General features: G+C 35.0%; 2 protein-coding genes across 2 annotated transcripts in view; one reads left to right on the top strand and one right to left on the bottom strand.

Moving 5' to 3' along the window:
• Positions 1-13,142, top strand: part of ITGA4 (integrin subunit alpha 4) — an 83,459-nt gene extending 70,317 nt beyond the window's left edge. Inside the window, exons 19-28 of the mRNA XM_081262465.1 lie at positions 855-950; positions 1,617-1,696; positions 2,070-2,156; positions 3,805-3,895; positions 5,956-6,063; positions 6,955-7,080; positions 7,758-7,877; positions 9,451-9,549; positions 9,912-10,031; positions 10,443-13,142. Of these exons, the coding sequence (XP_081118591.1) occupies positions 855-950; positions 1,617-1,696; positions 2,070-2,156; positions 3,805-3,895; positions 5,956-6,063; positions 6,955-7,080; positions 7,758-7,877; positions 9,451-9,549; positions 9,912-10,031; positions 10,443-10,541 (1,026 nt within the window). The 3' untranslated portion in view covers positions 10,542-13,142. The remainder of the gene's footprint in view (positions 1-854; positions 951-1,616; positions 1,697-2,069; positions 2,157-3,804; positions 3,896-5,955; positions 6,064-6,954; positions 7,081-7,757; positions 7,878-9,450; positions 9,550-9,911; positions 10,032-10,442) is intronic.
• Positions 13,143-13,282: 140 nt separating this feature from the next.
• Positions 13,283-27,164, bottom strand: part of CERKL (CERK like autophagy regulator) — a gene marked incomplete at its 5' end in the record, with an annotated part of 125,128 nt that continues 111,246 nt past the window's right edge. Inside the window, 7 exons of the mRNA XM_081262467.1 lie at positions 13,283-13,388; positions 14,276-14,451; positions 20,744-20,840; positions 23,954-24,062; positions 24,780-24,844; positions 24,920-25,097; positions 25,889-25,963. Of these exons, the coding sequence (XP_081118593.1) occupies positions 13,307-13,388; positions 14,276-14,451; positions 20,744-20,840; positions 23,954-24,062; positions 24,780-24,844; positions 24,920-25,097; positions 25,889-25,963 (782 nt within the window). The 3' untranslated portion in view covers positions 13,283-13,306. The remainder of the gene's footprint in view (positions 13,389-14,275; positions 14,452-20,743; positions 20,841-23,953; positions 24,063-24,779; positions 24,845-24,919; positions 25,098-25,888; positions 25,964-27,164) is intronic.

The following is a 27,164-nucleotide window of genomic DNA, read 5'->3' on the forward strand; positions in this document are numbered from 1 at the left end:
TCCTCTGTGCCAGGCACCCAGAGTTACTGTGCTGCATTTTAAGTGCCTGCTCTCTGCCTGCTTCCCAGAGGACTTTTAATATGTCAGAGGCTGCAGTCCTCCACAGATTCTGAAATCCTGCTGTCAAGCCAGGTTTTAGACAAGTTTTACTTTTTCCACAAGAATTTAGAGTAGTGGGGGAGACCTTTCCTTACCGTTGTGCCTCAGTCACAGGCACTTAAACTCATCAGTGAGATAGTAATAAGGCTGGGTTTCAGAGAAAAGGCTCAATTACTTTCTCCCAATTTCTCTAACCTTTAGCAAATTTACCCACATCATATCCAGGGACCACCTCTTCACACCAAGGGCTTTTGAGCCAGGCCTTTGACCTCTCACAAATATCTATTAACCCCTTTCTCTAGAGCATTGGGAACTTATTTCAAAAGAAAGAGTTGAAAAACTTCAGGTATTCAGGGAATATGTTTTTAAAACATACCAATTGTGATTACAGTTATTGTGCTTAAGTACCTTCTACATTTTCACATATCAGACACAAACAGGGACCTTATGGATCCCTTTCATTCTGATTATTCAAGGAATTAGACTGCAGATTAAATGGGAAATATACTAAAGTGAATGAAAACTACATGTCTAGAAGATTTTTATGGATAATTTATATGAATATTAGGACATACACACACACAAACACCATTTATTTGTATTTCTATTTATCCTCAAAGTAAACAGAAAATTGCTTCCTAGGAAAGTAAATACTCCCAGGATGACTTGCTTTTCAAAAACCATCCCTAAACATATGTTATAAATTTCTTATTCCCTGCCTACCCAAACCAGTCATTTTTTTTTTTTTATTTTAGGAAGAAAAGCAAATAAACTGTGAAGTAACAGATAATTCTGGCATAGTGAAACTTGATTGCAGCGTTGGTTACATATATGTAGATCATCTCTCACAGGTAAGTGTGTAGCATTAATGGTTTCTGTTTAGTAACATAAATTTGTATTTTTCTATTATGCTGCATATGCGTGTGTATATATTTTTATTTCTTCTTATTTTTTTATGTAGGGTAGGTAGCTAAGTGATGCAAAGAAAGCAAAACCAACCAGGCCTAAGATCTTTGAGCTTTGTGTTTATATTCTTGGCAATGTGCACTGTTTAGGAAGGGGAGGGGAACATGTTTATGTCGAGATGGGCAAGTGAATATGTCAATCAGAATTCTGTTCCCCACCCCCGTTCCCCCTTCCCCAACACTCCCCCCACCCACCCCAGGTGGCCCTGTCTGCCAGGCATGTTACCTCTGCTGTATGAAAAGGTGTTTTTTGGCAAGAGTCCTCACTCAAGTTGTTAAAGCATTTCTAATTTTGTCCGTCTGGACCTGCCTGTCTTTACATTTAGAGTCGGCTTTGTTTCTGAATGTCACTTATGGAAATGCTTGCACTTGAAAATTGCCATTAAACAGTTTCCCTATATCTTACTTCCAAGTGAGGGTAGTTTATGCCTCTAGAATAGTTTCAATTCTGTGTTCCATAAAAAATAAACTACTAAGAAAAATAAATTCAGATGACAAAAAGATGTATTTTAGATTATTTTAAAATGGCCCTTTTCTGTGTATGTTTTGCAGATAGATATTAGCTTTCTCCTGGATGTGAGCTCACTCAACAGAGCAGAAGAGGATCTCAGCATCACAGTGCATGCTTCCTGGTATATTTGATTATTAAAAAATAAAATAAAATTTAGTAGAGGAAATGAACCCCTGTATTTTGAGAGAAATTTGAGGAGAACCATGGATCTGTGTTCAATTAATTGTAGAACAAACTTTTCTTACATGCTTTGTTTTTAAAAAGCAAACAAAAATCCCTCTAGGATTAGAAGCAAATGATAGCAGCTTAAATAATGAGAAAAAGTTCTATTAACTCCATCCTAAATTTCTTTTTTTAACTACCACATTTTCTTTTATCCCCCAAACTAGTTAAACCTCTAAGTTTATTAGGTATATATAATATGTAATGAGTACTCTCTGAAGATGATTTTTGTGCTTGATGAATTTAACAAGATGTTTTTCTGGTTTTTGTAGTGAAAATGAAGACGTGGACAGGCTAGAAGATAACAAAGTGACTTTAGCAATACCTCTGAGATATGAGGTTATGCTAACTACTCATGGGTAAGTCGATACAGAGGCCCGTGGAAAGTTTAGAGGGAATTTCAATTCCATTGCTGCTTACATGAATGACAGAATCATATTTAGAAAATTAAAAGGATACTATGTCCTCAGCAGTTATCTCAGTGTTGCAGTTCCTGGCTTCACTGTTCATTATTTTAATCTATAATCATCACTGATAGTATATCAAACCCCAGCTCAGCTGGTGGAGATTGCTTACTGAAAGAGCCCCCATCAGCCTCTAGCAGGGCACATTCAGCCTTTCAGTTGTACGCTTTGCAATCTAGGGACATCCAGAGACACGTGGTGTGCAGTTTGCATGAACATCCCCAGTGGCCATGGCAAGTGTGAAGTTTAAAGAAGTGTGAGTTTGGCCAAATCACCACTGTCCACAACCATGTCTACCTGTGTAGCAAATGGACTGAGACGTGAGAAAGCTAGCTGCCAGGTGTCCCTAGCCCACCCTTCACACCCGTGAGACTGGAGTTCTGCAGTCAGCCTTCATGCCATCATTCATTGCTTCCTTATGAGTTTACTAATTACAGAGCTGTGACTGCCCTGATTTAGGAAGGGGTGTGTGGAAAGAAAGACAGGGGATTAAGACACTCTAATTGTTTTACTGGACAGACTGCCACATATTTAAAGCACTAGAAGAGATGAGATATAGGACAAAATAAATACAGAGCTTTACTTTTTATGTTAAATATAAACAATTTCCCAGTCACTTTAACCACCCATAAAGATGACATCCATTGAAATAAGCATAACATGACAGTGTCCAGTGGAATTGAGTACTAAGTTTGTGAGACTGAACAGGAGAAAGAAGGCCATTCACAGGAGAGCAGAACCTCGAGAGTCAGTGGATAAGCTAATGAAAGGTGACTGTATGGCTTCTGGTTTTGAATGTTTATCTCACTGCTCCACTTCAATTTTCTTATATTGAGTACATTCCTATTTTTCTATTATTTACGTCTCATTATTTGGAGCAAGGAATATTCTACGACTATTGAACTTCATAAGACTATGTCATTTGATTATTTCTCATTTCTTTCCTGTTTAATGGGTCCCTAATTTGGTATTATCTAACTTGCAATGCCAAATAGACTCATGGAGTAGGAAGAGCCTTTGTCAATGTCCTTAGCTAACTATGTACATGTCTAATCACAAGTTTAGACAGGGGGCAACTTGTATTCTGAACAAAAACTTACCAAACCTACCAGTGTTTTTCTTGTTTCCCAGTCTTGGGGTTACAAGTAGCCAGCAAGAATGGGGGATGAAAAAAAAAAAGAACTCAAAAATAGGTTAGACTTATATATTAAGAGCCCCAGCAGAAAGCTAAAGATTTATCCTATAGTTACCAAAATAGCATGAATCATTAAGGGCTGAAGAGAAAGAATAGTCAGAAGAATGAACCAGGCAGGGTTGGGGAAGATAAAAGGAGGATATTGGTGAGAACAAACATTGTCACTCAGGTCAGAGCACATGGCCTTCCAATTCCATTAATTTTTAAATAAAATTATCTCCAAGAAACCAGAATTATTCCATAGTATACATTTACAGCATGTTAATGTGCTATAACACACCTATAAAGATTATTTACAATGGCTCTTCAAAGAAGACAGTTAATTAACTTTGATTTTATTTCTATCAGGTTTGTGAACCCAACTTCATTTGTGTATGGATCAAGTGAGGAAAATGAGCCTGAAGCATGTATGACAGAGAAAATGAACTTCACTTTCCACGTAAGCAAAGTTAATTGTGTGGATATTTGTAGCAACTGTGAAGGATGTTACTGATGAGTTGCTCCAGGGAACGGAACGTCCCATCCCCACCATAGCCTCCACCGTAGCTCACTACAGGGCTACTTCTAGGCTACTGATGCTCTTGTCCCTTTTCTCTTATCCCTGGTACTCAAGTCCTCATCTCCTTCCAGGACACGTGGGAGGGCATGCAGGAAAAGAAGTAACACATGGAACAGGCAAAGTTAGGGGGTGAGCCGAATCCACTGGAGATGCATACAAGGGAGTTAGGCTGGGGGAAGACATCTTTAGGAGGAAATCAGTGAAATCTCTTCTTGATTCAAGCTTTATAATAGCCCTGACATTACCAGTTAAAGCCATATAATGCCGCCCCTTTCCATTTAGGATCAACTTGGTCAGCCTTTTGGACCGCAGGTTTATGACCTGTGATAAGCACTTTATTAATTATTGAATAATATTTTTTAAAAGTAAATATTATCATGATCTATAAGTATTAATATACTATACATAAGTATATTATAAGTATAATACTATAAGTATTAATATACTAATATAAATCTTTTTAAATAAAATTTCTACTGTCAAACAAGTTTTGGTTGCATCACAGATGTTGATGAGAAAATATGTCTACAAAAATATTTTTTGAATCAAAAGCACTATCCAGACATTCGTAGTTATATAACAACCTAAGGATGTGAGTTTTGTATTAGGTATATTTTATAAAATATTTTTCAGAATGTTTGAGAATCACTTGTGGTTCTTAACCAAAATGCAGATTACCGTGCAGATCTGGAGAAAGAATGAAATCCTATCAATTCTGTGTCTATTCAAGTTTTCGTTACACTGATATGTAATAATGTCAGAACTGTTCTTCAAAGTCCTAAGAAATGCTTGTCAGAAGTTAGGGGGGCTTGCAGTTTCATAAAACAGGAACCAAGCTGGATTCTAGAATGACAATTTTGATGTTTAATAAAGATTTTCTAATTTACAATGGAGTAAATCAGACTGGAGAAATGCAGTTTGAAGTTGTGGTGAGTCTGTTCAAGTATGCAGATGTTCTTAGAGGTCTGAAGGTTAGTAGCCTAATTACAATTTGCTTTTGTTATTTACTGGCATCAGGAAGACCTGGTCTATAGTCCTGGGTGCTGCTTGGTACCCATTGCTGATGTTTCTTCCTGCAGCAGCTCTGTGGCTTAGCAGTTACCACCTGTCCCAAATCTAGGGACAGTCTCTTCATTTTGTCATATGCATTTAGGTCTGTGACTCATCCTTTCTCATGCAGGTATTGCTGCAAATCTTGTTTCTGACTTACAGGTTTTATAATTAAGCTCTCACTAGGCAATATTTTGGCCCAATGTCTTTCTTCAGGGATCTGTAATCCCTAAATTTATCAATAACGATACATTGTCCCCTTTTTATTTTTTTGAGAAGTATTCAGAATATTGTATTTTCTTGAAAATTCAGTAGTATACCCATTTCCAACTTTCTGAATGCATTAGCATTATAATTATCCTGAATAAAAGTACGTTTTATTCCTTACTGCCAATATCATCCTCTTATGATAGTTATTTTGTGAAAACATTATAGGATTTAGAGATAGAATACTGAGATCTCAACACTTGCCACTCTTTAGCTTTCATCTTGGGAACATCATATATACCCCTTAGCTTTTTCCTTAGCTGGAGAATAGTAGAATGTTGGCCCACTTCACAGGATAGTCATGAGAACCAAGTGGTCATGTTTTAAAAATATGTAATGTGGAATGGAAATATATTGATAAGAATATCTCTTAAGACTTTCTACAATAAACCATCAGCCTGGACTTTTTGGGGAGGGGAGGAGGCTAGGAATAGTGAAGAGAGTTTGAAATCACTAAAAACTTTTAAAATTCTCAATATGAATATTCTGTCTCTTTGCTATGTGGCTACCAACTACAAACCTCCACAACTGTAAATCTTGCATGGTCACCTCAAAGCTCATTGATTTCTGTTCTTCATTCATGAAAAATATTTTTAAATTGCTTGAAATTTTTTCCTTACCAGGTTATCAACACTGGCATTAGCATGGCTCCAAATGCGAGTGTGGAAATAATGGTACCAAATTCTTTTACTCCTCAAACTGATAAACTGTTCAACATTTTGGATGTCCAGGTAAAAATGTATTCCATCTGACCTTTTTGAGGTGTCTTAAATATTTAAAAAGTGCAAACCACACCTTTTTTCTGTCATTTTGCTAAGATGAAGATTTCTGTTCTCTTATAGGCACAACTATACATTCACCATGCATTGAGTATACTTTGAACATTATACACTGCTTTAGAACTATAGAATAGCAGCAAAATCTTTGGGTTTGACCTACAAATTAATATAACCTTCCCCCCATCTTTATTGAGTAACTATTTGAGGATGCATTCTTTGTGATGTGGACCTGTGGAAGAAATTTAGTTAGTAGAATTTTCTATAAAGCTTGAAGCCAACTGTTGGAAAATCAGAAACAGAGCCTTCTATAGGAAGCAATATTTACATCACTACTTTTGAAGCACACACCTGTAATCCCAGCAACTTGGAAGACAGGAAGGAGGATCACAAGTTCAAGGCCAGCCTTAGCAACCTAGTGAAGCCGTAAGCAATTTAGTGATACCCTGTATTAAAAAATAAAAAAGGCTGGGGATGTGACTTAGTGTTTAAACACCATTAGGTTAAATACCCAGTACCCCCCCCCAAAAAAAATCCAGATTTAGATAGTTCATGCTATTGTTTCATGTATAATTTTTAAAGGTCTTTTTTTTTTTCACTTCTCACATTTCTATAGGTTAAGGCCATTTTGATCAACTTAGAACCTATCCAACTTTCCATAAGTTTTCTGAGTTTTTGTATGTGCTTTTGCCACAGATCCTCTCTCCCAAATAATTCTATCAAAACTATTTTTACAATTTCAGATATACTTAATATATTTTAGAAAGAAAAGCAATTTGAACTATTGTAACCACATTTTATTCCTTCCAAAGTGAAAGATAATTTCCTCGCTTTCTATGTTTGTAGACAACTATCGGACAATGCCATTTTAAAAATTATGAAAGACAGTGTGTATCAGAGCTGCAAAAGGGTACACTGGAGACCTTGAGGGGCATATTCAAATTCTTGTCGAAGACTGAAAAGAGGCTGTTGGTAAGTTTGTTCTTCAGGGTGTAGATTTTGCTCCTCAACAGAAGTGAAACACTTAAAACCAGTCAATGGCTGTGAGCTGTCATTCGAGTGGGAGGAGAGGGTCCAACTTTAAGTAATAATCTTGCATATAAGGTACAGGCATGATTTGGAGGGGTGAGCAAACATGATTTGGAAGGAGGAGGCAGATTCATTGATAAATAGAAACCATACAGTCTCATTATCTGCCAGGCAGATATTATTCTAATCTACTCAGGACGCCAAATCACCCAGAAGTCTTGTGGCTCAAGATTTTCATGCTTTTCATCTTAGTTAATGAAAAGAAACTGGGAAGAAATCATCACCTTCAAATGATCTAGGTTTTACAACAAACGTAGAACATGTAACTTAGCAAGACTCTGGTTAGTCATCGTTTTTTCCATTCTTTTTCAGAAGAATGTTACTAACAAAGATGAGAACACATGCACCAATGTTAACACTGTATTTCTGTTGTAATTTACAAAACAAACATTTTTATTTTATTTAAAGCAAAGTGAGTTTCTTAGTGCCCCAGAGAAAGCAGATGTTTAATTCCGTGTTTACAGCAAGATAGTTTTCTAAATGCCACTAAAGGGATATTTAATTTTATATAAAATATTTACACAGTCTTTTAAATGTTGAAAATTTTTATTCTTTTCAAGTACTGCATGAAAGCTGATCCACACTGTTTAAATTTCTTATGCCATTTTGGAAAAATGGAAAGTGGAAAAGAAGCCAGTGTTCACATCCAGTTGGAAGGCCGGCCATCCATTTTGGAAATGGTAAGTTCCATGTTGAATTTACAAATCCAATCATCTTATAGAAGCAGGATCATATGAAGGCTGTCAACGAATTAAGGCATAAATATTTTGGAATATCTCAACTTTTATTTACCATTCAAGCTGTGTAAAACCATGGAATGACTAGAAGGTTTAGTTTAGAAAATGTATAGACCTGCCTATGAACCTTTATTGACTATCTTAATATTTCATATAACCTTAAATTATGCTTAAAAATCTCATAGAATTAAGATTTTCATAGAATCAAACATCAAAATTTCCACAACAAAAACAATGAATTTTGAAAAGTTGAATTACATACATCTTGGACTACTTCCTGTTGAAGTGTGTATTTTCATGAAGAATACTTAGAGGTAAAACTAGTTTTTTTCAGTTTCCTCATCTTTTTAAACATCTCTAATCTCAGATTAGAGATTTTTTAAATATATTTTTAAAAATTTTTTAAAATCTTCATTTAAAGATTTTTTTTTTAAATGATACTTGGGACTGAACACTGGGTTGCTTTATTATTGAGCTACATCCCCAGGCCAAATGAGATGATTTTTGTTCATACTTACAGTATTGCACATAGTAAGCCAAAGGTAATAACAGCTCTTATGTGTTAACTGGAATTTCTGAAATTACCACATAGTGGTCAAGAAGAAGACACATCAAAAAAATGTCCATTTTAGTTTCAATTTTGCTAAAAAGTCATAGGACCATCAGCAAGTCTTTTAACCATGTCTAGGTTTCTCAATAGTAGGCACTATTGGCATTTTGAACCATAGGGGGGTTAACCTGTGCATTGTAGGGTATTTAATAGCATCCTCAGCTGCAATACAGTAACAGATGCCCATAGTACCACTACCCATGTTCTGATGGTCAAAGATGTCTCCAGACATTGCTGACTATTCCTTAGGGACAAAATCCTCCCTTATTAAAAATCACTGGTTCTAGATGATTTTATTTCCAGTTTGAAAGTGTAAAGTAACCTTTACACAGCAGTTTGTAGCTTTTGAGGGTCATAGACCTCTTTAATATTCTCAGCACACATGAAAATACCTCTGAATCTAGAAGGTTCATCCAGAGATCCCCAATCTATGAAATCTGGGTTATATAGTACCTGCTTTAGATACTGAAGTTCCTCCACAGATTAAAATTATAATAAAATTAATATAAATTAAGATTAATATAATTTTATAGCAGTAGTCCAAATATATTTCATTCAGAAAAAAAATTTCCAAAAAAATGTTAGTTTGAGGAAATGTTTATCAGGTGAAAAAAGTCTTGTTTGTGGCTAAAAATTTAATCTCTGAAAAATTACATTAATAACGAACTGCTGACAGTCTAACAAATACTATCTCAGTCAAGTTATCTGTAGCACAGCCATACTTACCAAAAGTATTTCAATGAAATGATGCCATATGATTACAACTTTAGAATTAAAGGGAAGCACTGCAATTAATTACAATTAAATTCGGAAAGACAAACTGTGGAAATATCTAGATAGTAAAGACCATGAGAAATTAATGTCTTGAAATAAAACAGGTGATGATGACTACTTTTTTAAAAACAGGATGCAACGTCAGCACTCAAATTTGAAATAAGAGCAACAGCCTTTACAGAATCACATCCAAGAGTTATTGAGCTAAACAAGGATGAGAATGTTGCACATGTAAGTTACTCTTTTAATTGGTCCACTGCAGTTAGGGTGTTCATAATTCCTTTTGCATAGCTGAGTCAGGAAATCAATGTGTCATAGAGGACCTGGAACATTTCACTGAGAGGTGGCATTTTACACTGCTGTCAGGAGGAAATGACTGAGAGCTCTTTAGGGAATGAATCAGGTAGCAGTTAGAACAGGATGAACTGGAGGAAGAGTCACAAAGCCCATTTCATTCACTGTTCCCGCTAGTGTATCTAGGGTTGTGTGGAACCCTCAAGAGAATGGGGTGGCTAGTTTTAATTATTGTAGGTGGTTGGAAGGAGTTTCAAAGTTCCTAACTGGTGTTTCTTTATTTTGCTTAATTCACATAGGTTCTACTAGAAGGAGTACATCATCAAATACCCAAACGTCATTTCACAATAGTGATTATTTCAACTAGTTTGCTACTTGGACTTATTGTACTTTTGTTGATTTCATATGTTATGTGGAAGGTAGGTCTTTAAAAATGCTGTTTTTTCAAAGCCAGTATCTCCCAAGTTTTTTTTTTTTTTTTTTTACTATACAGTGTATATATTCTTTATTTTAAAAAAATGTTCAGAACTAATATTATAGTTTGGATACAGAACTAGTACACTAGTTCTGAACATTTTTTTAAATAAAGACTTGTAAAACGTTGTATATTATGTTGAATATCAACTCGGGGGAGGGTCTGAGGAGTCCTGTACTAACAGCAAAAATGCTTCCGTAAGCCAATATTTTTAACGAATTTTTACTGATTTTATCTGGTAAAAGCCCTCATGTAGAGTGACTTGGGACACAGTTTAAGAGTACTGGTGTTGACTGAGATGTCAACATGTTCAATAGCATGTTCATAACTATTCACAATTATTTAATTTTTTCAGGCTGGCTTCTTTAAAAGACAATACAAATCTATCCTACAAGAAGAAAACAGAAGAGATAGTTGGAGTTATGTCAACAGTAAAAGCAATGATGGTGATTAAAAATAGATTACAAGAAAACATGAATTTTTCTCAGATTCTTCCATATACTCCTTTGCTTTGGACCTGAATTCTGTCTTAATTGGAGGGAATAATTCAAGCAGTGATCACTGAAAGAGAATAACTGCAAAGGCAATACTTAATAGCTGAAAGGTCAACTTTAGATATAATGAGTAGAAAAACACTACAGCCTTTGAATTATTAAAAAAAAAACTAAACCCTTACAGATATATGAAGTACATCTGAATTGAATCATCTTGAACTTTGTATGTGCTCACTTTGGCCAAGGAAATCCACTGAATGGGCATTGGTTCATTTCAAATACATCTTTGAGACTTATATGAAGCATATTTTTAAAAATAATTTAGAATTTTAAAGCAGTGTCCCTGAATCTTTTAATGAATGAAAGAGGAAGACCATTACTTCAAAGCATGTTTTATTTTTAAAGATCTGCATTTGTAACACATTTTGTATGGCAACTGTTTTACTCCGAAATGATACACTGGTTTCAGCTTAATGGACTGACTTGTGGAGAATTATACAGCTACGGATTTTCCCCCCTGTATATATACATTTTTTAAAGAATATAAACTTTGCTATAGGTATAAATCCACTAGCCTCCTATAATACACTTGTCAAGAGTACCCAGGAGTAAATTTTTTTAAATCTTCAAACTTTTTTGTTTATAAAACTATTCAAGTATTCTAATTTATATTCTGAAACAGATTGTAAATGTTGCACTTTAGCTGCTATACACTGATATAAGAAATATGAAAACTGTGCCTCCATAGTGATTTATAAAAGCTGTTCCAGGAATGATTAGGAGGCTAACATTTCATCTGTTGGGTACTGTATTAAATAGTCACTGTCCCAAATTAAGCAAACATTTGCCTGGTTGTAATATTTCATTACTCTTTTTGAATATGTTCTTATCAGGTATATAACAGCATTCACTTCTCCAGGGAAATGGAGAAACAAAATTCATAGTTCACTGAATATTTCCATACAGTGAACATTAATAATGTTTAAAGTTTGTTGATATTCAGATCTATTTTAAAATGAAATAGCTTTCTGAATTTTAAATATTTATTTTCATGCCTGTGATCTAGATGCTGGTGACTTTGGAATATAATTTCATCTGGATCTCTTTATGTGTATAAGAAACCTGTGGCCAACTTTTGAACATCTGTTCTAGGAAGCAATCAAGTAGATAAATAAGAAAACAGTCTTTACTGTGGGAAATACTGCTTTGCATAAGGGCTCTGCTGCCAGCTGTCCCATTCCTCAGATTTTCTGATTCATGGAAGTTACTTATTCACAAGCCTGAGACTGGTGGCTGGAGAATGAGAAATGTACTGTGATTTGCCAAGGCATTTATTTGAGCAAAGTTGAACACAAAGCCTCCTTAACTGTGTACAAGCAAAACTAAAATGTATATATTTTAAGAGCGCTTTTTGTCAAAAAGACATTTTTATGCTTTTAACATCATTATAAAAAGACAAGTAATATTCTACCCAGCTATCCCACTCCTCAGTCTATACCCAAAGGATTTAAAATTAGCATACCATAGTGACACAGCCACATCAATGTTTGTAGCAGCTCAACTATGAACCAACCTAGATGTCCTTCGACAGACGAATGGATAAAGAAACTGTGGTACATATATATAATGGAATATTACTCAGCATTAAAAGAGAATAAAATCATGGCATTTGAAGGTAAATGGTTGGAGTTGGAGAATACCAAGCTCAGTGAAGTAAACCAATCCCAAAACACCAAAGGCCAAATGTTCTTTCTGATAAGTGGATGCTGATTCTTAATGGGCAGGAGGGGTGTGGAAGAATGGAGGAACTTTGGGCAAAGGGGAGGGAGGGCAGGAGGCATGGGGGCAGGAATGATGGTGGAATGAGATGAACATTACCCTAGGCACATGTATGACTGCACATATGGTGCAATTTTACATCATGTACAACCAGAGAAATGAAAAGTTGTGCTCCATTTGTGTACAATGAATTGAAATGCATTCTGCTATCACGTATAATTAATTAAACTAATTTTTAAAAAGCCAAATAACTCTTTTAGAAATATGTCTAGGATCACTCCCTCATGAAAAAAGTCAAGCACCAATTTAGAACTGTCTTCTCAAGAATGGTCTCTAAAGAAACTACATTGGAAATCAAGAGCTATGATTTCTGGATCCATGCATCTCAGGTACAAGAGTAACACAGCTACCAATTAGGCTTTTGCATAATTCTAAATAAAATGTTATCAACTTTGAGTTTACCTATATGATGAATTTATAAATCCCACCACTTAACAACATTTTCTCAAAGGTGGGATTATTCTTTTTTGGCAGACAGGCTAAGTATTGGAAAGATTTTCAAAAAACATGGTTCTGTTTCTGGTTACACAACTAAATGTGTCATTTTGGAATTTAACTTCTCTAAATTTGTTACCTCATTCATAAAATCAGGGAAGTACATGATGGATTCAAATCTTGTAAAATAAAAGAGTCCAAATGAATTATCTTGATTAAATATTGATATCATAAAGGTTAAATGTATGAAATGTTTCAGTTCCAATAAACACTTATACAAACCAGAATTTAAATTGTTTTTGATATTTCATATTTTCATCTTGATTTTCAAAAACCTAGAAGCTTTTTAATATCAAAAATAGCAATTTCACTTTTAAAACATTTTCTTAAGATATCTGTTTAAAGAATGAGCAAATTCCTTCATATTAAAATTCTAGTTTGCACATTTCTTTTATAAACAATTACATGTTACTTGGAAATCATTCACTTCTTCCAGGCTTCCTCCATAAAGACTGATAAGTGTTGGATGTAATCTGTAAAGAATATACATAACTTATTATTTCATCAACCTTTGATTTCAAACACATACATAATGAGTATGGTACATAGTAATACCACCTACAAATTTCTAATGGCAGAGATGCAAACTTAGAGTGCCTCAAAAAACACTGGTAACTATTCCAAAGCCACCTAGACTAATGTGCTCCATATTGTCTCTGTGGAGCAGTCTGTTGTCCTTCTAGCAACAATACATTTAGTAGGTGCTCCTACACACTTCTGCCCATTAAAACATAACACTTAACCAAGAATTAGCTTTTATATTCCTAAATCTGTTTGTATCATTTGCTCTCCTCATATACCAATATGTAAAAGTGTTCTGTAAAATATGTTGAATATTTTGTAAAGACTTTATAAAAGCAAACTCCTGAACAAGGTGCAATGGTATTAAAAATGGCTGAAACTGAAGACTATACACCATTCAGATGACTTCACAAAGCCTTGAGATCTTGAACCATTTTTTAAAAATCTACTATAGGGGCTGGGGATGTGGCTCAAGCGGTAGCGTGCTCGCCTGGCATGCATGCGGCCCGGGTTCGATCCTCAGCACCACATACCAACAAAGATGTCGTGTCCGCCGAGAACTAAAAATAAATATTAAAAATCTACTATAAAAGTTATAGACACATTAACTGTGGAGTTTATGCAGAATAATTTGGAATGCCAACATAGAACCCCAACTAAAAAATTGCCATTGCACTATGTAAGAGTTGCTGAATAAATATGAAGTTATACTTTTCTATTGAAAGTTGTGTATGTGTCATTTTTTCCTTCCTTGCTTGACTTTTTGAAATAATGCTTACCTGCAGTACTAATGTTGGGTCTACTGGTGACATACAAAAAGTGAAATAGTTAGGCTTACCTGACATGGACCTCAGATGCAACTTCCATTAAGTCCCCATCTACATTCCAAGGAAAACTGTTTTCTAAAGTAGCTTCATGCGGTCTATCCTCCTCTGGGCTGTAGCCACTAGTGGTGTTCCTTGGATGAACTTTTACTTCTCCAACAGTATAAGTCTCAACAAATGGAAAATTGAACTAAATAAAACAAATGCAAATAATCATGATATTGGCTTTATCTCTAACTGCTACTGCAAATCAAGAAGGTCTACTGTGGCTCCTCTCACAGGTAAAAATGATGCAAGATAATATTTTTACAGCTTTGAAACTACCACCAGGGATCCTCAGTTTTGTTTTTTGTTTTGGTTGAAGGAGTCTTTTTCCTGAAGCTGGTTTGACTATTAGGTCTATTGTATAGACCCTGTATGACAAATAGTTCCTATCTATGAAAAATTGCACATAATATTGTATATCTTCCAATAAAAGACTGGATTAATATACACCTGTTGATACCAAAGAGTTTTATAATCCATTGACTTATTAACTTGGAGTTCAGCTGGGGTGAATCAAACTCCAATGATGAAGCTTCATACTTAGAATTATGAAATAAAATATGAAGTATATATTTCTTCAAAGAGCCAACACAATCTAACTTTCACAGGTGTTACCCTGCCTCCTTCCCACTCTGAAAATGACACCAGTTTTAAGAAAACTGATTACTGACCACTTGAGAATGTTACAAGGTAACCTTAAACCTGCAACTTTTCTTCTTTGCTTAAGGAAGCTATAAGGAAAAAGTATATGTATTCTCTGAAATAACTAAGAGCCAAATAATTTCAAGAGAACTACAAAATGCTCATTTTAGTTTTCAGACAAATAACAGGAAATTTATCCCTAATAGATTATCTTCATAGTTTCCCCCTTATTCCACATATAAACCTCAATGAAGCAGAGTTTTAAAAGGCAATAAAAAAACTAATATCTTACACAACATTGTTATATATGTCAAAAGCAAGATCTAACAGATTGTGCAGTTCATATTGTACAATAAGGAAGCATCAGCTATTCTGATAGAGGTGGAGTGAGAGGCTCCGAGGGGCTTGTTCTCTGTAAGAACTACAGTAGACCTTCCACATCAGGCAGAAATTACATGACTCATACTTGCAGAGATTTCTACATAATCACTTATTTTAAGGATTATGTGATTTAAATGAGTCATCTATATAACTGGCTGTTATTGGCTAAATTACACCCACCCCCCAAATATCAAGTTCTAATTCCAGTAATTGTGCATGTCACCTTACTTGGAAGTAGTGTCCTCAATTAAAGGTGAAGCCATTAGGGTTTGTCCTAACCCTACATGACTGATGTTCTTAAAGAACACCACATGATGACAGGCAGGAGTGATCAAGCTGTAAGTTATGAAATGCCAAGAACTGAATCCACCGCCAGTAAGTCTATGAACTTAAATCATCACACCTCTCAGAATGAAGCACCAGTCATCCATTCAAATTTATTAATGATGAAGCCACAGACATTGTTAAACGGGACTTCAGGAAGCCAACAGTATGATGTGTGAGGTATGTTTTTTTTTCCTTTTTTTTTTTATTGGTTGTTCACAACATTACAAAGCTCTTGACATGTCATATTTCATACATTAGATTGAAGTGGGTTATGAACTCCCAATTTTACCCCAAATTCAGATTGCAGAATCACGTCGGTTACACATCCACAATTTTACATAATGCCCTATTAGTAATTGTTGTATTGTGCTACCTTTCCTATCCCTACTATCCCCCCTCCCCTTCCCTCACATCTTCTCTCTCTACCCCATCTACTGTAATTCATTTCTCTCCTTGTTTATTTTCCCATTCCCCTCACAACCTCTTATATGTAATTTTGTATAGCAATGAGGGTCTCCCTTCATTTCCATGCAATTTCCCTTTTCTCTCCCTTTCCCTCCCATCTCATGTCTCTGTTTAAAGTTAATCTTTTCTCACACTTCAGATAGAGCCCTAATATCCAGAGTATACAAAGAACTCAAAAAATTAGACAATAAGATAACAAATAACCCAATCAACAAATGGACCAAGGACATGAACAGACACTTCTCAGAGGAGGATATACAATAAATCAACAAGTACATGAAAAAATGCTCACCATCTCTAGCAATCAGAGAAATGCAAATCAAAACCACCCTAAGATACCATCTCACTCCAGTAAGATTGGCAGCCACTATGAAGTCAAACAACAACAAGTGCTGGCGAGGATGTGGAGAGAAGGGTACACTTGTACATTGCTGGTGGGACTGCAAATTGGTGCGGCCAATTTGGAAAGCAGTTTGGAGATTCCTGGGAAAGCTGGGAATGGAACCACCATTTGACCCTGCTATTGCCCTTCTTGGACTATTCCCTGAAGACCTTAAAAGAGCATGCTACAGGGATACTGCCACATCGATGTTCATAGCAGCACAATTCACAATTGCTAGACTGTGGAACCAACCCAGATGCCCTTCAATAGATGAATGGATTAAAAAATGTGGCATTTATACACCATGGAATATTACGCAGCACTAAAATGATAAAATCATGGAATTTGCAGGGAAATGGATGGCACTAGAGCAGATTATGCTTAGTGAAGCTAGCCAATCCCTAAAAAACAAATACCAAATGTCTTCTTTGATATAATGAGAACAACTATGAACAGAGTAGGGAGGAAGAGCAGGAAGAAAAGATTAACTTTAAACAATGTGAGGTATGTTTTGAAGTGAAGGGGAGAAGAGAAGCCATCAAAATTATACAGAGAAGTGCTATGACAGTGAGGTCATGGAGCTCAGAAAGACAAGAGGCCAGGAGGCTCTGCATGTGAGGAAAGCTTCCCATGTGAGCTGAGAACACAGAAGACTTAGCCCTGGAGGAGAGGGAAAGGAGCTCTGGAGAGAGGAAATAATATTTACAAAAGCACAGAGAGATGCACATATCCCCAGGAAAGACCACAGGAGGACACAGTGAGAAGGTAGCCATGTGCAAGCTAAAGCACAGCCTCTCAGGAAACTAAACCTGCTGACACCTTGAGTTTCTAGCCTCCAGAACTGTGAAACAGAATTTTGTTATTGTTTAAACCACCTATTCTATGTGTTGTGATAGTCCTAGAAAACTAACACAATGACCAAGACACAGGGAATCTGGTGGCGGATGGGAGGGAGGTTGTTACACAGGCAGGGGCTAGAATACAAAGGGCCATGTACTCCATACTGAGAAAATTAGACCTCAGCCTGATGACAAGGAGAAGCAGAAGAGAAATCCAATGTGTTTCAGAAAACTCCCTCTCGGAAGTACAGAAAACCAGACCAGAGAAACAAAACAAGGAAGCCAATAGGAGCAAGAAGGGATTAGGTTTAAATTCAAATGAAGGAAAAATTTCAAGATGAGATCCAATAGAAGTAGTTGATGGGAGATTGTGAGGAAGGAGTGAAAGAGGAGTCCAGAGTAACTTCAGGTTGGGTGGCAGGGGTGCCACTGACCTGCACAGGGAATATGGAAGGAGTGGCTAGAGGAAAGTGATAAGGTCAGCTATGGACATGGGGACTCAGGATGCTGTGGGTTCCATAATCATTGCAGCACACAGAAGGCATAGGGGCTCTGCTGATCAGAAGAGAAGACAGGACCCTTGGGAGACATGATGCACAGATGAACACTTCAAATAGCAGGGAGTAAGGAAATCACCCAGAAGAGTGTATCCTGAGATGTCAAGAGGGCTGCAAGTATATCCTGAGGAAGCACTAACACTTAAGGGTGTTAAATTACCCCAAATGATAAAAAAAAATGAGAAATGGGGCAACTTTGATAAGGGGGTCAGCAATAGGATGGAGTTGAAAGGACTTAGGTTATTTTACTCTATATTTTATAAAGATGGGGAAAGCAAAAGTGATTCTCAATCTGTTCCACAACAGATTATATAGTAAAATTCACTTGTTTAACCTGGTAAATAGAGTTCAGGGATCCAGATGTTGCTCTCCTTAGACGGAAGAACCATGTTTTTCCTTCCTAAAGACCAGCATTACTATTAATTATACAACAGATTATATAAACCCACATTCATCTAGTCTTTATAATCTTATGTAATTTACATTTTTTGGAAAACGTCACTATGAAGGAAAGAGACCAAATACACATGCACACACACACTCCCAATGTTAGTATGATATGTATTGATAACTTTTAACAAATATATCAAACTAACATTGACAGCAGTTGCCTTGGGAATCATTCTATTTAATTTTCCTGTATACCATTATATAAGACATTTTGGAATTTCTTTGCAAAAAATTATAGAGCAATATCATAAACTTTAATTTCTGGAAATAGCAATGTGAATCAGTTAAAATCTAATAAAACACACAGGCCGTAATTTCTTCCACCAAAAAAAAAAAAAAATCACTGGCTGAGTACATGGAAAAATATATTATATCTTGCATAACATAATCTCATTTAAAAACATTTTCCTACTGATATAGAACTATTTTCATTATATTCTGTATATCTTATTCTTTTAGGTAAGCTTTGATTTTGAAATCAGAAGACAGTTATTTTCACTAGAGAAAAAAAATATGTCTATAAAAATTGCCTCAGAAATTTGCTCCTTAGGGAATTTTAAAAGAGATCTTCCATACACAATTTATTCAATAGATGCTCCCCTAAAATAGAGCTTCTCAGGTTCTCATTAATAAGTTAATACTCACTTCTCAGGTACTTATTTCATAGAAAAAGATTAGGAAAAAAAATCTATACCAAGGTAATAATGTTGATTATCCCTAGAAAAAAAGAGATGTTGAATGCTGTTCATTTTGTTTTCTTGTTTCTGTTTTCTGACAAAAAACAAAAAACAAAAACAAGGAATATGTGCTGCTTTTGGAGTAAGAAAAATAAAGTTGATTTTAATGTTTAAAATTTAGTAAAATCTTTGTGTGAACATGTTTTCATTTCTCTTGATGGAATGAATGGGAGTAAAATTGCCAAGTCATACGGTAAAAGCATTTTGAACTTTTAAAGGAATGCCCAAGTGTTTCCCATTTCCAAACCCAATGTATCAGTGTTCAAATTGTTCCACATCCTCACTAATCCAGGAATCTTTAGTCTTTTGCAGTTATTCTGAGACATGTGTTATCATATCACCCTGTGGTACTAATTTGCATTTCAGTAATGACTACTGATGTTGAGTATCTTCATGTGCTTATCAACTACTCATATATTTGTTGTTGTTGTTGTTGTTTTGAGATCTACTTAAATCCTTTGCATTCCATACTGTATTATGAATCATAACATCACTTCTTACCACATAAATACAGATAGTTATACTTTGTCAATTTATAACTTAATGATTAAAATAAACAAATAAAATGATGTAATAAATTAAAAATAAGTAAAATTTAAAAATTAGTAAAATCAGAAAATGCATAAATTCCTTTAAAAAATCATTAAATCCACATTTTTCTCCTAGACACACATATATTACTTAGGCTTATAATCACTTGTCTTATATCTACTTGTCTCCTTTGTCTTCTTAGAGATTTATATTTAAGGAAAGTGTGATTGTGTCTGAATTTCCTAAAATATCCAGTTGGTTACTCAATATGTTTATCAAAAAAATAGATAGATGAAAACTCACTGCTTGAGGACTTCCTAAGGAAGTTTGAAATTATGAAGGAAGAATGGGAGCTTCTCAGGATCTCACTAATAAGTGGCAATGGCTCTGGTCTGGAAGCAAGATTCAGTAGCCGGTCATTGGCTAGATATACTACATCCTCCCATCATTTGTTGTTTTTCCACTACATCTAAACATTATTTTATACCTTTAGAATGTAAAAGGCTATAGATAGGGTTTTACAACCACACCTGTGTACCTCAAGACTCATACTGGGTCCAAAAATCTGGCAAAAGAATATAGCTACTGTCTCTTCAAAGTTAAACCACTTAAGTGGAAATATATATCTCTATGTGTTCTTGTTTTGAATAAAATAATGTCTGCATGAAAGTGGTGTATTATGAAACATATTTGGAAATCTTTTTTAACCAGTGAACATAGGCATACCTGCAAATAAATGTCAGAAAAATCCAAAGTGCATAACTTAGGACAGCCTGCTACCATACATTCAAAACTGCTGATACAACTTCAGATTTCATTACTTTTCACTCTGAAGAACAGACTGAGTGTGTGATTATATTCTTAATTTGCTTCACTTTTCAATATAATACAATATTTTCTATTTGGAAAAAATGTATAACCCATATCTCATAAAAGTCAGTTTATATTAACACTGGTGGATATTTTTCAAACTCTGGATGAAATGCAGATCGAAGAAAAAAAGATTAATGTATTCAGAAGAAAATAAAGCCTTTTTATGAGGCAAGGCTTGGTGTCAACTCTTGAAGCATCTTTTACTCCATGATTAATAGCTTTGCAAATAAATAACAAAAAGAAGGCACCATACCTGATTTTTTATACTGGCATATCTTTTCAGGTGTTTTATAAATTGTGGTTGAGAAGTGTTTCGTGCAATTATAAGAGCCATACTTCCATTGTTTATTCTGAAATTAAACATTTGCATTTGACATTAAGAAGTTTATTAAAAGACTTCTTCAGAAGCTACTCCATATCATTTTCTTATAACAAATATACTGTTTACTAGAAATATTGGGCAAGATAGCTTAATCATCACCATATTAAATTTACCTAAAACTCTTAGAGTCATATCTTGCTGTGTTATTGTTTAAAAGATGGAGTTTTTCAAATTAGTTTTACTAAACCATTTGTTTCCTTCTCAGCAAGCTCTTACATCAGGGCTCTTTAAAAAACAAACCATCATGCATCCTATTCACATTATGAAGTCACAATTTAAAATCCACTGTATTTATTTAAAAGATATATTATAAAATAGTTAACATGTACAAATGGTATAACACATAGCTCAACATTTTCTAAAATCTAATGTGTTATTTAAATATTCATTTTGTGGGCAGAAGGTCTAAGTGACATAGGAAATGAAATAAATCAAAGTGGTCCTGGGTGGAGGAAATGGAGTGAACAACTGTGCCACACATGTTCAGTTAAATGACTGAGCATTTTAATCTTGCCTAACCCATTCCATCCAATATGATAGACTGGAGATTCAGAGGTGTGATTTAGTGCCAGAACAGCCATGCACAAATGCATTTGCTTAAGAAAGCAATTTGCAGAATCCATGCAAACGACTTCAAGCCTGATTTCAGTGCAAACATGAAGTTCTCCCAAGAATATGACATAAAAAAAAAACAGCTCTTTAAGCCTTATGGGAGCTCAGGTTAGAGCTGTAAGGGACCTTAGAGATTATCTTACTGTTTACTCATTTTATGTAGAAGAAAAAGACCACAAGAGTGTAAATGATGTGCTCAAAGACACAGAGAAAAACAAAATCACCACCAGCCCCAAAGCTCTTAATTGCCAGGGTCCAGTGTCCCTTCTACCTATCATGCCACCTCTTCCCCTTCGGAAACAGCAACAAAATGTTCAGGGTAGTGTTATTGTACATCTTTGTTTTTCTAATTGTGTCATTTAATAAACATGAGAAGTATTACCTATGTCTGCTTTTCGATATTTACTAGTAATGGAAACATACTCAGTGTGCCTGGCACTGTTCCAAATGTCTCATATATACCAATGTGTTTACTCTTAGAATATGTAGAAGAAAATTAGTTCCTAACACCAATTTGCACCAAGGTTATTTTGCAGTATATTATATTTTATTGCAAGTGGAAGAAAAGCTGAAAGTAGGATCTCTGATTATTCTGAATCATTCAGAAGCTATATCTCTAATATCTCTGGTCACCTGAGGCCCGGTCTAAAGGCCTTCACAAAAACTGGAATGTTTTCCCTATAAGCCACAGAAGAAATCCATAATTAGTCATCCTTCTTTGAAAAGCTCAGCGATACTGATTAAACTAGGAGAGTCAGCATTAGAGTCCCAGGAAAGCTGAACATTTATGGAGTTGCTTTGAAAGAGGTATGAATCAATTGCTCCCCAAACAGCCGGACTACCTCCCCTGGAAGTCCTTGAACAAGCAGGGTTAGAAAAACACTGTTTCAAGGACTGCGGGATGCAGCTTCTGGGCCAGCTAGCCACATCTTCATGTCTAGCAGGAAACTGCCATTCGGGAAGTATACAACTGTCTAGGATTTCTGAGGATGTGGAAAGGAAACAACCAGGCTCCATTTCCAAATCACACAAGCTTCAAAAACCCTCCTTCCAACTTTCTGCACTAGACATGCTTAATGTGAACCTTGCCATCTGGGTATTTATTATTAATGCTGTTAGTTTCTCTTTTTTTTCCCCTCTATCTTTGGTTACATGTTTATTACCTTTGTAGCAATTACCAAGGAAGAATTTTAAAATCACTCCCTTTTCTAGATATTAATTTTTCTGGTTAAATATTTTGCAGGGAAGTTAAAACTAATCATTAATATGTCATAAACTGCCAAAGTACAGAAGTCATCCTTTTATTCCACTACAGAGAAAATCTAGAGTTGATGTTGTTACAGTTTGGGTGTGAAATGTCTCTCAGAGCCTCCTGTGTCCAAGGCTTGATTCTTAACTCAGCAATGTTCAGAGGCTTTTGAGAAATGACTGGATCACCAGAGCTCTGATTTCATTTATGGATTAATCCATTGATGGGTTCATAATTGAATGGACTACTGGGAGATGGTAGAAAATATAGATAGTGTGCCGAGTTAGAGGCAACAGATCACTGGGAGCACCCCTTGGAAGGGTATGTATTGTTTCCTACCTATCTCTTCTCTCTCTCCTTCCTGGCCACTATGAAGTGAGAAGCTTTTCTCTACTACACATTCTCCACCACAATTCTCTGCCTTACCACAGGCCTACAGGAATGAAGCCAGCTAGCCAGCTGTGGACTGAAATCATAAGTCAAAATAAATCTTTATCTTTTAAGTTGATTTTCTTAGGTATTTTGTCACAGCAATGAAAAGCTAACAAAACCTTATTTTACAACAGTCATGATCCTTTTTTCTATACAAGATTGGAATGTGGGAGAGATATTTTCATACTCATAATGCACAATGATTCAAAAAATGTTCAAGAGCAACAATTTCTATACTCTATAGATGAAATTTATAAAATGTCTCATAATTTATTTAACTAAAAATGTGTGTAGTGGAATCCTATGCATCATAGTTCACATTAAGTGGAACTGAAATGTTTCCTTTAAAGTTTCAAATGAAAACACATGTGCTATCCTTTTCATGTTAAGGATATTTCTGTTTGCTTTAAGATTGAAAGAGACATTCACAAGAAACATCAGAATGTAATGTTTTCAACAACCAGTAAAAACGTAAATAAGCAAAGGAAATAAGGTAAGCATGAAATAACAAGATGAAGTCAAGAAAACCCAAGGAATATGATTTTAGCCTTAGTGATACTAAAAGGTCAGTGATTATCTGGCAAAATATCTAGTTCAACAGTTTTTCTCAACCTACTACAGAAAATTTTGTTATCTGAAAGATAAGAAATCCTTTAGAAACTCTTACGTGCCAAGAGACACTACCTATTAGGCAGTTTCTAGCTAGCCAAAGGTAAACTGGGCATCATGAAAGAAAAAATTGGGTTTATAAAAAGAATATCAAGAACTCAATAAAAATGCTTACTTACCTGGTATTAGGTGCCAAGCCTCTAGGTGCCTCTGAACACAGGCAGGGAATTGCCATAATGCTGACATTCAAGAACTGACCCTGGATAATTTGCCATTGATCATTACAGTCTAAAGGCAATGAACGTGACTAGTTACTTTCCTCACCAGAGCACAATGCCAGTACAGCCTGGCTCAGGTCACAAGGAGGTGCTGCTCTTGGACTTACCAGAGTTGAGTAATCCCTGGGCCCTCCTGAAAGAAAGAGAACAAAACAGAGACAAAACATGTCACACACACACATGCACATGGTACCTATTAGATATGAAGAAATTAGAGAACCCATCCTTGTATATATTAAAGATTTTCTTAAATAGTAAGTGAAAATATATGAGCAATTTTGTCCTGCCAACCTGATAATGTGTTAATTCATATAATGGTAGAACAGTATTATAAGGAACAATGATTTTCAATTACTTTCATGAGTAGAACCCTTTCTCAGTTTGGCTTTGATTAATATTTGTTTTCCATACTAGACTAAAATTCTCATGAGGGTCAAAATTGCGAGTTTTGTTTGGGTTTAGGCTCATGAATATATCCAAAGTGTCTAGCACGTAGTAGGCACTCAAACAGCTGTTGAATGAATAAATGAATGGATTCGACTGGTTGTATGTGTCCTGAAGACAGAAGCCAAACTATATGCTTACTAGAACGTGCAGGAGTCTGTGATCCTATACTCTTGACTCTTAGTATATAAGAAAATAACCTAAGATCACAAGTCTAGTAAATTATTTCAAAATGTTTTATGCTTTAAAAAAGGATACAGATATTATTACATTGAGTTTTAACTTGCATTTTTTGGATCATCCTGAGAGCCATTAAGTGGTAAAAATGATATTTCACAATCCTCTGGCCTAAAATAATAAAATTTATTATTAATAGTCATTGACCCCATGAAACAAAATTCTTGGTTTAAGAAAAATACTTACTCAAGTTTTGCTAGTGCCTTTATTACAGCAAAATCTCTCCGTTGGTTAGGAGACATCCATCGATATTTTTCTGCAAGAGCCAAAGTTCTACCACCAAAGCCAAACATGGCTGAAAACCCAAAGCGAAGAAGCTTGCCAGTGGTACTGAAGGAGCAGACATCAACTGGCTGTATGTGCCCTGAGTATTGTATTGAATATTAGTCAGTGAATGAAGTACATGTAGTTATCAAAGCAGCAAACATCAGAGACCACATTTATTTATCTATGGGATAGTATCTCAAGGTACTGTACACCACAATGAATATCCTTGCTTTCTCTTCATCTCTCTTTACCTATAATTACTATAGACATCATTTGAAACTTTTCTAAATTCTAAGTGAAAAACCTAAAGCAGTAAATTTGCCAGCTTATTGTTATTTCATATAAAACATAGCTAAGGAAGTGATGTTGAAGTTGATGCACAAAGTAAACTTAGATTTAACTGTAGTTTTGCGTTGTATTTTTCTAAAATAAAATGTTCCAAATTGGGATGATTAATAGACTACAGACGTGTTCTGGTTAAAATAATTTTCTTGTAATTTTTTTATTTTAACATAATCCTAGCCCGAGAGTCTTGATATACTAAAAAAAAAAAAAAAAAAAAACAGTTTGTTATATACTAAAATAATATCCATAGATTCTTCTGGATCTGATTATAAAAATGTGGTTTTGAACATCATTAGTATTTTTTTTCTATCAAGATTATAGTAAAGCTTAATTTACTACTCTTTACAACACAATATATTGAATAAGTAATCCAAATTAGTGAAGCCCTGCCTAATTGACTTCTTGGTTTCAGTCAAACATTTCTCTGATCTCAAGAGACAAAGAACTTGCCATTCCTTAGATACATCTGGCAGAAATAAAACAGTGTTTCTTACATAAATAAAAACTTCCTTATAAAACAAACTTCTTTGGAAGAATTCTTACCCATTATAATGTGCAAAGTTGCAGTTACTACATGAGGGACCCCATGAAGAGAATGTGCCAATATGTTAGTAGATCCTGCCAAAGCAATTTTTAAAACATGCACTATTAGTATGGCATATGTTTTAAATTAACATCTGCTCTTATTTTATATAAATGTCACTATGTAATGTTCAGACTAAAAATTAATGGAAATTTATAACATCAGAAAAGTTAATGGAAACATCAATGAAAGTACTGCTTTCCCCTGACTGCATAAATGTGCATCAAATATGTACTGTGTTATTTGTTGAACTTTCAAATGATTTTAAAATGAGCAAACAGTATACAGTTCCTACTTAGTTTTTTTTTAAAATGAATACCCATTTTCCTACCCTCTCCCAAATTCTTGCTACATCAAACCCCCAACTTTAATGAATGGTCTTTAGCTTTTATACCAAAATGAGCACCAACAGCAGAAGGGTTTCTAGAGAGTAGTGACAAATGCATAAATAAATTTAAAAATCCAAATAATAGATAAGACAAAAATTTAATATTATAAACTTGAATGGGTATTCTCTAAATATATTTAATGAGCCTTAGAGATAAGCTACCACCCAAATGGGACTCCTACCTATTATTTGACCAAAAAAAAAAAAAAGATGGTGTCCTATATGAAGGAAGTATTTAATTTTGGATTATTTTCTAAGGTATAAAAATCTATATCTGAGGCAATAAGTAATAAATTTCTCATTGTCACAGTTACTAGGATAATTTAAGACTCACAAGGATTTCCCCCCACCAGCCTATAGAAAAAAAGAGTTCCCCAAATTAGGCCCCTATAACATCTATGTGGGACTGAAATCAGGTACAAAGGCCTATCTCAGGAGGAGAAATACTAACTAGCCTTTCTCATTTCCAAGAGGCTCAAAGGGGTTAAAAGTACTAAAAATAGTGAATTAAGCTACAGATTTTTCTTGCATTAAATAACAGATAATAAGTCCAATAATAGCTGAGAGTTTCAAAACCACTGGTATGGTGTGCTAATTACTAATTACAAAATTAGTAATTAGCCTGCTCCTGTGTTGGGTTATTGGATGCTTCCCTGTGCTGTCAGACAGGATCCTACTTGTAACACTTGAAACTATATTCTTAAGTGCTCAGTTGGAGAAACTGAGGCATCTCAGCCATTATCCACCAAGACATCATTACTATTAATTATTAGGTTTCTATCTAAGCATTAATCATTAAAAACCATATTTCAATTACTAATAACAAATATACATAATTTAGCCAGATC

This window comes from Spermophilus citellus, assembly GCF_964194105.1.
Source record: "Spermophilus citellus genome assembly, chromosome: 11".
NCBI lineage: Eukaryota > Metazoa > Chordata > Mammalia > Rodentia > Sciuridae > Spermophilus > Spermophilus citellus.